This window comes from Penicillium canariense, assembly GCF_028826845.1.
Source record: "Penicillium canariense strain IBT 26290 chromosome Unknown utg000004l_segment0_segment0, whole genome shotgun sequence".
NCBI lineage: Eukaryota > Fungi > Ascomycota > Eurotiomycetes > Eurotiales > Aspergillaceae > Penicillium > Penicillium canariense.
The window spans coordinates 1,479,279-1,491,437 of NW_026622731.1; the positions used below are offsets into that span (position 1 = coordinate 1,479,279).

Below are 12,159 nucleotides of genomic sequence, written 5' to 3' on the forward strand. Positions count from 1 at the left end.
GGGAGTTGATATGGAAGAACTCGAACGGCAGAAAAAATAGTGGCCCCTTGATATGCCAAGGTACTACAGTGCAAATACTTGTGAACTCTGACTGTACTATATTAATGACACTGGTGATGGAATTTGGGCCCCACTTCGGCCACTCCGAATAAAGTAGCCAACGAACCACTCTAGTTCTTACTGCTTGAGGAACAAGTAAGTTCTCTCTGGTGCTACTAACAATACGCTAATGTGGGCGGGATCCGTTCGGATGAGCCTATGGTCTGTTAACATGGCTGGCTGAATCACGGCAACCACGCAGCTGAGCCATGGAATGAGGGGTACAAAAAAGAGTATGAAACATTCCAGCTGCTAGATGAGGGAGTAGTGCTCACCTCAGCCTGGGCACAAGGCTAATCTCATGGATTTAGCCCACGTTCCAGCTTGCAGCCGGAAACTGCTTCGAGGGTTGGTCACAATAAAGAGTAGAGAGAATAGCTTCGTTTTCTCGACTCCGCATTCAAAAAGGAGACCGATGACCGCATCAAAGCCCGCTTTTGCTCTAATCATATACAGAAACTGAAATCAAAATCTGGATTATTTTTCAACAACCATGTCGACCGTCTACTCGCAGGCTTTCAACTTCAGTAGCTTTCTACAACAAGGCGTTGATCCCCGTACGGGTCAATTTACTGCCGCCATTGCCCTCTATGAGACCCCGACTAAGACGCGGAACTGTGTTCCTCTACAGCTCTCCATCGCCTACAATCCGATGGTGACTCAAGATATCGGCTTGGGAAAAGGTTGGACGTTCAATCTTTCCACCTACCAGCAAGGTACAAATCACAACACATTGCTTGTTTCAACGGGAGAGAATTACCAAATCAACGAGAAGTCCAGTTCGGTCTTGGTGAAGGACCAAAAATTGAAAAGCTTTCGTTTCGAAAAGAAGACCGAAAACAACATCGATCAATACCGGATCTTTCACAAGTCGGGCGCTGTTGAAGTCTTGCGGAAGCTGAGGCACAAGGATCATGTCGCCGTCCCATTCGAGCTGTACGCCCCCAATGGCCGGATGCTCAACCTGGATTGGGCCCCATCCGGCGAACAGGTACAGCTCTCGAAGATCCAAGATGGGTCGCAAGTGTTGCTGGAGATAAGCTATAACCCGGGCCAGGTCACCGTCACCCGCTCTCCAGGTACCGAGGAAAGCAGCACCATCACTCTTCTCCGTAGAAACGGCCAACTGACGGAGGTCCAGCTGCCTCTGCAAGACAATCCAAGCTGGAAACTCACATATGCCACCTTTGAAAAAGTGCTCTGCTTGACCAAGATCATTAATCCGGCGGGAATGGTGGAAGAGGTGACATACCCAGACCAGGGGGGGCATCAGCTACCCCGTGGTGCGCCCTATACAGCCATACCGTACGTCCTGTCACACACCATGCGTCCAGGGAACGAACAGCCATCCATCACGGAAACGTATAAATACTCGCCTAAGAACTTCCTGGGCTACAGTGGCGGTTTTGACTGGCAGGACGGGGTGGATAATTTATACAACACTACAGGAAACTACGAATTTTGGACAAGTGTCAAGGTAGACACGGGGGCATATACGAAATACACCTATAATCGGTTCCATCTGCTGGTCAGCAGTCAACGAAAGCAGGGCACTAAGCAGCTCACACAGACAGTGACATATCACATGAACGTCACTGGTGACTTCAGCAAGCAACCTGCTAATTACCTGCTACCAAAGGTCGTTGAAACGAGATATGAAGATACTGACACCAAAGCCTTTCGTACGGAGACAAGCCAGCATAAGTTTGATGACTGGGGGAATCCTCTTCAAGATATTCAACCAAATGGGGTGACGACGGATCGCGTTTACTACCCACCGGAAGGTGAAGGTGGGCTTTGCCCGGCTGATCCATATGGTTTCCAACGTTATACGAAGACGGTGACCATGACTCCCGCAGACAGTCCATATCGAACGCCAACTCGAAGTCGACACTACACCTATGACCAGTGGCCCACTGCTACATCCACATATGCCCAGTATTTTGTGGCAGTGAGGAAGGAGCAAACCTTGGAAGATGGCAAGGAGGTTTCCAGCACCGAGTATAGCTATCTCAACCAGACGGGCTCGAGGGATCATGGCCGCCGTCAGCAACAAACCGTTTATCTGTCCGGCCAATATCCCATGACATACAGCTGGACCTATCAATATCCCAAGAATACGGACCAGTTTGCAGAGACCGTCCAGACAAAGACTTATGACGGGTATAGGATTGAAGCTCAAACGGTGTTCTCGCTGTCGTCCGGGTTGACACTTTCCCAAACAGATCCTTCTACTGGGGTGCAAGCCAACTTCCAGTATGATCCCATCGGCCGGCTGTTGAAGAAGACAATCTCAGGGGGGACACCGTACGAATCAGTGCAGAGCTACGAGTATATCTTCATGCCCCAAAACCGAACTGGATACTGTGTCACATCAAAAAATCCAAAGGGAGTGGCAACCCGCCAGTTCACCGATGGTCTCGAGAGGCTCTACCGCGTTGAAAAACAGGATGATGACGGCGAATATCCTGCCACTGGGACATATGATGGAACTTTTCGGACAGTGGAAGCCCGCCAGTACAACGCTGTCGGCCAGTGCATAGAGGTAACTACAACGGATTGGTTAAGAGCGATTGGAGAACAGCCCCAGCAACAACAGGTCACCAAGTCTATGGAATATGATGACTGGGGTCAGATTTTCCGGGTGACTGGAAGCGATGGGGTTGTCACGCTCACGCAAGGCGACCCGATCGCCATGACCCATACGCAGGGCATCGAGGGTGAGGCCCAAACGAGTACGCAATTCAATATTCGCGGCAGCCCTGCGCAAACCTCCATCTTGGCAAAGGACAAAAGCATCTACAGCGAGGCTGACTATCTCTACGATGGGCTGGGCCGCCTTGCTGAGCATAAGGATCCCATGGGGCATACCATGCAATATCAACTCGACTACTTTGACCGCGTTACTCGAACGAGCTGGCAGCAGGACGAACTTGTCATGTCCACTGAGTATGCGCCCCACAGTGCATCTCCCTTGCCTATCTCAACAAAGATCGACGGTTCGACTGTGGTAGGCACGCAGGTGTACGATGGGCTGGGGAGGGTAACCAAGCAATCACTGGGCTCCCGAGTAACCACGATCTCCTACCGGGGAAACAAACCGAAACCCGAGTACATCATCACTCCCAAGGGCGACAGGGATGACCTGGTCTATGATCCTAATCTTGGATACGCCATCACCGCCGATCAAAGCGCCAGTCTATCGAATTCCTTCGCGTATGACAAACGCACAAAAGAGATCCTGCAGCTGGACGGTCCACATAGCAAGGAGCAGCGCCAATACTTGCCATCTGGGAGATTGTGGCAGCAGCAATTTACCATCGAGAATAACACGTTCTCGGCATTTTCTTCCTATTCGATGGCAGGCAAGTTACAACGCTACATGGACGTTAACGGACAATCGCATGACCTCGCTTATGATGAGTACGGGCGACCAAAAGGGTTGACTCAGGGAAGGGTGAGAGTGACTTTCAAATACGATGAGGCTAGTCGCCTACGTGAATCGCAAGCTCTGGATACGGAAACGAACGAGTCCCTGACCACCCGCCTTGTGTATGATGAGTTTGGTCGAGAAACCGAACGAAGTGCGAGCAATGGGTCGGAACTTGTCCACCAAATCAGTCAGACGTACGGCAAGACAAACCTGGTCCTCTCCCGCCAGGTGAAAGATGCCAGTGAGAGGGTTCTGCGAAATGAAACTTATCAGTATGACAGCTATGATCGTCTGATCGACTACCAGTGCCGAGGCATACAGCCACCGGCAGACGAGCAGGGGAATACCCTCCAAAGACAGCAATTTACCTTTGACAAGCACGATAACCTGGTCGAGATCGTGACGACATTCCAGGATGGATCGGAGAACACAACCTGTCATTCGCACCGCTCCGATGAGCCTACCCAACTGATCCAGATCACAAACACTCATCCGAGTTATCCGGCCCAGATTGACCTTGAATACGATGCCAACGGATGCTTGACCCGGGATGAACAAGGCCGTCAGCTCAAGTACAATTCCAAGAACCGTTTAACTGCCGTATGTGATGCAATGGGACAGACATTGAGTGAATACTTCTACGATGCTAGCGGCAAGCTCATCCGCCAAAATGTCCAAGGAAAAGACACATATCTGTTCTACCGAGGCGCCTATCTGATCGCCGTCCGGACGGCTGACAGTGGAGTCAGTTATATCTCCACGGGAGGCGTGCGCTGGGGCCAGATTGTACACAGCAGTCAAGGATCGCGGACTCAACTGTGCGCATCCGATACGCAGCAGTCGGTTCTAGCCTGGCTGGATCCCAGGAAGCCCGGCGAAATTCACCACCAAGAATACACCCCGTATGGCTTCGGCGCACTCACAACCAGCGCAATTGGCTACACCGGCCAATGGCGAGATCCTGTGACCGGATGGTACCACCTGGGGAATGGGTACCGGGCCTATAATCCTATTTTGATGCGCTTTCACTCCCCAGACCACTGGAGCCCCTTCAAGACCGGGGAAGTCAACCCGTATGCCTACTGCTTGGGCGATCCCATCAACCGGACCGATCCATCCGGGCATTTCAGCATCTTCGGTATCCATCTGAGCTGGCGAGATGTTGCGCTAGTAGCGGTTGGGATAGGGGTAGGCATCCTTGTCGGCGTTGCGACGGGAGGGATGGGCTTCGCCATTGAAGCCGGTATAGGTATTGCAGCAGGGGTGGCTTCTGATGTTGTGACCGGGGCAGCTTATGACGCAGCCAGTGGCAAATCTCCGACCTGGCAGAGTGTGGGTAGCGATGCCCTCTTCGGAGCGGTTGGTGGCGCTCTGGGGGAAGTTGGTGGGAAGATTCTGGGATCGGGCCTGAAAGCTGCAACCAAGGGTCTTGGAAAGGTGTTCAGCCGCTCAGAATCCACTGCTCTCGGCGAAGTAGAAAGTCGAGCCACGCGTACTATGGGACCCCTAGCTGGCCCACCTAGAAATGGACGGGCTCACTTTCCCCGGGACCCGGGACTTACAAACCATACCGGGGAATATATATTCTTAGATTCGGTTGACGGCGTGCAAGGTCAAGAAGGATTTATAACCCATGGCGATCAACAGGGGTTTCTATACGGCCGTGGTCACGGTGCATATGCAAATCATATTGTTCAACACGAAGCAGGCATTGTCGCACGGAATACTATCCAGCATGAAATGGGGCTGGCGAGGCAGAGACTTGGCCTCACAGTGCAGCAAATGAGGTCACTGCGGCGCGGGCATCCCTTCTTCCTCTTCGCTTGCTATGGAGCAGACTCCGGTGCTGGGCAGGCAGTCGCAAACAGGCTTGAGCGGCGTGTGGTTGCCTTTTCTGGTCCGTTGGATTCTGGGGCACCCAATATCACAACTCTTGCTTCATGGTTGGAGCAGCGAGGTGGTGTGCTTGGAACTTTTCCAAATAATCCCTGGGGGATATTCGATCCTGTGATCTCTATGGATACGTCTGTCCAAGTTGATCCAGCAATGGAAATCGATTAAGGGGCACACCTTGGAATGGTCTATTCTGTTATATGTATATAGTGAGTAACTTTAGCTTATAAATAGGCTTCATTATATGGGAAATTTAGAAATATTTTTATAATAAGTAAATTAGGATTATAAGTTTGATCTAGATAAGAAGTTAATTGAATCAGAGAACCTCTACAAAGATTATAGGGTTATATAGCTTAGGCAGAAGTAGTATTATAACTAGACCTCGGCAAGGACTAGGTCCGGTCCCAAATCTTAGGACTAGGACTAGGCCCTCCGGTGCTTGGTCTTTTTTCGAAGTAACCAAGACAAAAACCATTGACCCATAGTCTGGGTCCCGAGTCATGTTTTTAGGTTTCCCGTTTGATATTGAGACTCTGGAAGACTTTGTCTTTATTTTTACGAATCGCCGGCAGAGCATATTCATGGCTTTCTCTCCGCACCCAGGCTTGAGGGCCTGATACGAAGAAACAGTCGCAGCTTTGACAGGCTCCGAGCCTCTGGTCGTGTCGTAAGTCGCCGGGCCAGATAGACGTTCGTCAACAAGTCTCTTAAGAACATCTGTTGATACATTTCAAGGTGCGGCTAACCTTGGGTAAGCCAAGTTCATTTAAAGCCTTTGGCTATCCTGGCCACATTTAGACCGGAGCTGGCCAACTAGATCAAAGGATTGGAGTGCTTTGTGAGCGGTCTCAAAAGACTGAAGCCAATTGACACCCCACTACACAAATAAGCACTGCCATACTGGATGTGTAAAATAACATTAAAAATTTAACCTCGCAACGCATATGCACATAAATCTTGAACCCTTTATAATGATCTGCCTAGATCAACTATCCGTCGACGCTGACCCCTCGGCCGCTGCCTTCTCCGTCTTGCGCTTTTTATTCGCCATCTTGATGCCTGAAGCACCATACACTGAGATAAACGCCATACCCAGGAACGCTGACACGCACGAGAAAACCATGGCCACTATGCCCTTGGCCGTAAACCCAGCTGGCAGCCAAGCAACCTGCTTGTTCTGGCCCGACAGGTCAAGGTAGTCGACCGTATTGCCGGCTGCATTGCCCTTGGACTGCACGCCTGACGCCTCACATACGTCGTAGTGATTCTGAGGGATGGTCAGGCGCTCTTGTATCTGCAGAGGCGCCTCAATGAGCGTCATGCCAAGTCCTTGTTGCAGGTGCCAGTCGATGTGGCAGTGGAAAAACCAGACGCCTGGGTTGTCGGCGACGAAGCGGATGACGAAGTAGCCCTGGGGTGGGAGCACGAAAGTGTCGCGGCGGGCGGGGTACTTGGGGAACGCGGTGTGATTGCTCGGGTCGTAGGCCACCGGGTCGCCATCGGCGTAGTCGTAGAAGTGCTCGCCGTACGCTGGGGCGCGATTGATGAGTTGGAAGTTGTGTCCATGCAGGTGGAATGGGTGCGAGCCGCCGTCGCCGTTGTTGAGGATGATTTCCACGACTTGGTTGTGGCCCAGGACCATTGGGTGAGTGTAATCTCCGTAGACTTCGGAGTTGGTGGCAAGTTCGCCGGCTGACATGACCGTGAAGAGGGTAGGCACCTTAGGCCGAGTGTAGGATATGTTGTTCAGAAGGGCGTAGTCGGCGCCGTTGTCGAGGTTTTCCATGTACACAGTGAGATCGATGACCAGATCGGCCTCGGGAAGCAGTTCCATACGGTCGTGAGGCACGAGACTCATATCGTCGAATGGAATGAGATCAGAGGCATCGGCCACGGTAATGGTAGCCTGTGGATGGGCGGCGGTTTTATTGTATTCCAGCCAATTGGTGTGGTTCAGCCGCAGATCAGATGGAATGGTGTCCAACAGCTGCGAGTCCGCCACTGTCACAATGGGGTAGTTCTTTTCCGTGGAGTTCTTCATCGTAACAAGGACAGAATACCGTTGGGCAACAGAAATATAGAGAATGCTTGCCTCGGTAGCATCTGTATATACACCGTCGATTTCAACAATTTTGAATGTGTGATCCTCGATGTAGAAGTACTGCGCAACAAATGCACCAACGTTGATCAACCGCAATAAATACGTCTTTCCCGGTTCCACGGAGAGACTACTGTTCAGGGTGTCGTTGAACAGGAAGGCATTTGGGATGGGCTCTGCGCCTGTCGGGTTGGACTTGTCGATGAAAGTGATGTCCTCAATCATTTCATGGTACCAATCACTCATAGTAATGGCATACTCCTCATCATACATATCATTGAAGTAGGCATCCTTATCGTGCACGATCAACGCCTGGCGGTAGCCATCCGGATAGCAGTAGTCGGTATGGCAATGGTACCAGTAGGTTCCATTTTGGTTCACCGTGAAGTTATAGGTGATTGAGGAACCCGGCGAGACCGGACACTGAGTGACCATGGACGGGCCGTCCATCTCATTTGTGCCATTCTGGAACATACCGTGGAAATGGATGGATGCCCTCTTGTCACCGAGGCCATTGTGCATGTTCACGACGAGCTGATCGCCCTTGTCGACCTCGATCACCGGCAGGGGCCATTGGCCGTTGATGCCAACGACCTTTCGATCATACAGGCCGTCCGGGTTGGCGGTGACCCAGGTGACATTGAAATCATAGGTGACGGTCTTGGCCTGGACGTACTGGAAGAAGCACAGTGCCGCCACGAGGCGCACCAGCAGGCCGGCAGCTGAAGTCACCATGGCAGTGGATCCCAGAGTTTGTATCTGCTGCACCTGGGGGAAAGGGAGACGAGGGAGAGGAAGGGGAATGAAAAGAGGAGCAGGAGCGCGCCGTGAGGTCGGAGCTCAAGCCAACCTGCCCACGTTGGCCCATGACTAACGCCAAATCCGTTTTCGCTGGGTTCCTACCCGACCGGCAGGACAGAATGGCCGTGATAAGATTATCGATCTTACCGTGCCATGCGCAGCGGTGGGCTGTGGGGCGTAAAGCAAAAACCAAAACTCGCGAACTGCAAATTCCGCGGCAACGAGTAGTGGCGTGCCCGGGCCCCTTGGATGCCTTGGCGGTGAACCAGGGAGCTTGTGGGTGGGCCATTTTCCACCCATTTTCCACCGCTCCAATTGCCGCTTCTTGCAGGCATCCACTTGCCCCTCCGGGTTTCATGCCCAGGTCGAGGAGCGCAGATCGCGTGGGAAATGCCGAGAAGACCCTGTGCTACTGTAGAAGCTTGGCTGGGGAGTCTACATATAGGCACATCCCCAGTCCTTCCTACCTGGGTGGGCAATCGAGATCAACATCGTATTCGGGTTCGAGCTGGAACGGTAACTGATTGATTTGATTGATTTGATTGATTAGCCGAGACGGCCGGAACCGGCCCCGGTGGCTTGCATTCCAGATGATAATCTGATGCCCGTTGGGGAGTCGATTGGCGGGCGAAAGAAGGAAAAAAGGGCGACAACCCTGGGACGAGAGAGAATGGAACCCGGATGGGCTAACCAATTAGATGGCGGTAATGACAATGCCGCTAAGCTTCGCTAAGCCTGCCGCTACTCGCACATTGATTTGACTTATACGACCTGCCCCTTTAGCCGAATTTTACCAGTTTGCAAATACCGTTTGGAAATGGCCACATGATTGTAGAATTTCTTTTGATCTGGCCGACATTGTTTGTCTCAATCTCGGTTAGTTTGTCAGACTTTTCGCCGCCATGCTTCGCCTTTGGGTATCGAGGTGCTCCCTGCAAAAATCTAAATCACCAAGGTTACACTATATTTCCTTACCATAGCCCCAAAGAGCCTTAATACTATGTACCAACTGCCAAAACTACACTGAAGACTGCCAAATAGCCGTAGATGGCCCGGCCACAGCGCCTTTCTCCGTCTGCAGGACACCGTACTCCATGACTGCACCGCTCGCATGAGCAGGTCCAGCCGTAGTAGGCTGATCCCAAGGCGTGCGGAACACAAAAGCCTTCGCCCGGCCCTTGGCGTTGACCACCTTGTGCACCACCGGGTCCAGGTAGGGCAGGGGACCCTTACGCTCGCGCCACAGCATCAGCCCGTAGCCGATCATGACGCAGATCCAGTAGAAATTGTACGCGAGGACCGACCCTATGGTCGCCGAGTTGGTCCAGCCGAGTAGGGCATTGAAGATTCCCCAGCCACCACCGCCACCCACCTCGGGATTGCAGCAATTGACGTGCCATATGCTTTGACTGATGTCGTATGATCCCGGGCCTGAGCCCGTCTCTGAGGCGTCGCCGCCAATGACATGGTTCCAGGCGTTGTTCTGGAAGTACCAGACAGCGCGTGAGAAGAGGCCGCCGGCGACCAGATAGAGGAAGCAGGTCGAGATGATCAGGAAGATCTGCATTGAGGTCTCACGTCCACCCCTGCATGACAATGTTAGCCGCCAATCACATTTTCCCAGATCCTATGCCAGATTTTGTTACCTGTAGATAATATAGCCCACGGCCACTCCGGCAAGCAGACCGCAGAACACCGCCAGCGGAAACGAGGAGGCCGGGAGTCCCAGGCCAACGCCGCCGATATAGACGACGGCTTCCAGACCCTCACGCAAGACGGTGATGAAAGGTAGCATGAACATGACGTATTTCTCCATCCAACGCTTGAAGCGGCCTTTGCGAGTTTCATTCGGGTTGTGCTCATGTTCGAGCGCCTTCGCGAGCTTGACGCGCCACTTGTCCTGGAGTTTCGACACGCGCAACAGGGCCGCACCCATGATGGTGATAATCAGAGAGGCAATGATACCCAGAACGCCCTCCCAGATATCCTCCGTGCTGGAGAAAGTGTCGGTTCCCAGGCTATAGAAGGCACCGATCATGCCGCCGCCCACGGCGAGACAAGCGAAGAGGCCCAACCCGCATCCTAGCCAGACCTATTGCGAAGTGAGCAGGGGTGATCTTTCGCTCGAATCGAGAAATTCATGGACTCACTTGTTTTACTAGTCGTTTATACATCTTCTGGTCCTCGCCACCTCCTAGTGTCTGCTTTAAGAAGGCCAAAAGGACCGAGACGACCACGGTTGTCTCCAAGCATTCTCGGAAGCAGATAAAGAACACTACACGGTCGCAATCAGTCAGTCCACCTCGCACAGAACACGGGGATCAACGAGTCTCTCATACCGGTGACGGCAAACACTGGATTATTACCCATTTTGACTGACAGAATCCGTCGCCTCGGCGTGCAAGCTGAAGAATTCAAGTCCGAGACCGCGCCGGGAAGAAAGGAAGGGAAAAAGAAGGGGACTAACTGATTGATAAGGCCCGTACTAGCTCATGGGCCCCATTGGCTCTGCATACCTGAAAATTACTAGCGCGGCATGCTAGAGACCAGCCCCGCCCGCCCCGGTATCTGATCAATGTCCGATGATCCCTCCTGTTCAAGGCACCTCGTGTCCAGCATCCACCAGGCAAACTCAATCTTCCGACTTGTGCCGCACGCGGCGGCTTGCATGCTGCCTCGTGTCTGCGAGGTTCGGAGACCCAGGGTTGGAAGGTGGAGGTGGAGTGTGAAAATTATGGTCAAATAGGGGACGGGCTGTCGGCTCGTGAAAGATCACGATCGTCGAAGGGGGGGCAGCCGGCCGTAGTCCAGCTCCGCACTCCATCCATAGCTCACAAAAGTCAAACTAGCACAAACACACCAACAAAATAAAACGCTCATCACGCATACTGCGTTTCGCAACCCAGGGAAGGATGTGGTGCCACCCTTTTAGCCATCCCACTCTTCCGATTGGGACCACACCAATCGCTTCACCTGCAGCCTGCACATGGTGGGGACTTCAACCTAGTCGGCCTTTACTTGCCATGTTCACGCTTGTTCTTGTATTCTTATCGTTCTGCTTGTTGACTCCACTCGCCGGGAAGCGCGGCTTGCGACCAGGTGTAAGAGAGAAGCGGGCCAGATTATCTGATTGATATGATGGATTTGGACATGATCGATATGATCGATAACGCTGGTCCGAAGGTTTGTCCAAAGGCTACTCCTCGCTTGGGCCGACCGCCACGGTTCGCTAAAACCCTTAATTATGGGGAGAATGTGAGAAAACATAGGCGAGGAGTCTGCGCCTGAGGGATTGAAAGGATGACTCATCACGCGAGATGCTTCTCGGTCGATTCGGAAATTCCAGTCGGCCATAGCATCTGGACCCATGGCTGCGGCACACTACGGAGTGACAGAAATAAGATAGCGGCAAGTAGGAAATAGAATACAGGGACAGCTACCTTTCCCGCCGTTGCATCCTCATCGTAACTAACAGTATTGGGGGTGAAGCACGGACTCATTGCCCTTCAGCATGCCGTTCAGCTCATGTGTTCGACGACCCCTCCTCGGAGGCATTCTCGGCAACCAACTCGAACCGCCGCTCCTCCGAATAACATTTCAGCGGGAACACCTACCACACTGAGAAAAATGCCCAATCCACCAAGCCGAGGGATAAAAGTACAATGCGCGCCCACACCACTTCAACACATCCCTAGACGTCTTGCCCCCATTATGCACATGCTGTGAAGATATTCCCTGGCGTAAAGGCCGTCAGCGACATCACTATGATCCAGCCATGTCGCTGCTGCGTGATAAGCAGCCCCATCATAAAGCAGGCCACAACGCCCATCGG

The 12,159-nt window shown here is 52.5% G+C and overlaps 3 protein-coding genes across 3 annotated transcripts; 1 reads left to right on the plus strand and 2 right to left on the minus strand.

The window, feature by feature from the left end:
• Positions 1 to 592: 592 nt before the first annotated feature.
• Positions 593 to 5,593, plus strand: N7482_006868 (RHS repeat-associated core domain-containing protein; the record flags this gene model as incomplete). The annotated part of the gene is made up of 1 exon (XM_056688993.1): positions 593 to 5,593. The coding sequence occupies one exon, from the start codon at positions 593 to 595 to the stop codon at positions 5,591 to 5,593; it is 5,001 nt and encodes a 1,666-aa protein (XP_056541422.1).
• An 820-nt stretch (positions 5,594 to 6,413) lies between these two features.
• fetC (putative ferrooxidoreductase Fet3) lies at positions 6,414 to 8,261 on the minus strand (the record flags this gene model as incomplete). The annotated part of the gene is made up of 1 exon (XM_056688994.1): positions 6,414 to 8,261. One exon carries the CDS (start codon positions 8,259 to 8,261, stop codon positions 6,414 to 6,416), a length of 1,848 nt encoding a protein of 615 aa, XP_056541423.1.
• A 1,084-nt stretch (positions 8,262 to 9,345) lies between these two features.
• Positions 9,346 to 10,697, minus strand: N7482_006870 (FTR1 family protein; the record flags this gene model as incomplete). The annotated part of the gene is made up of 4 exons (XM_056688995.1): positions 9,346 to 9,913; positions 9,974 to 10,419; positions 10,478 to 10,602; positions 10,667 to 10,697. 4 exons carry the CDS (start codon positions 10,695 to 10,697, stop codon positions 9,346 to 9,348), a joined length of 1,170 nt encoding a protein of 389 aa, XP_056541424.1.
• Positions 10,698 to 12,159: the final 1,462 nt, after the last annotated feature.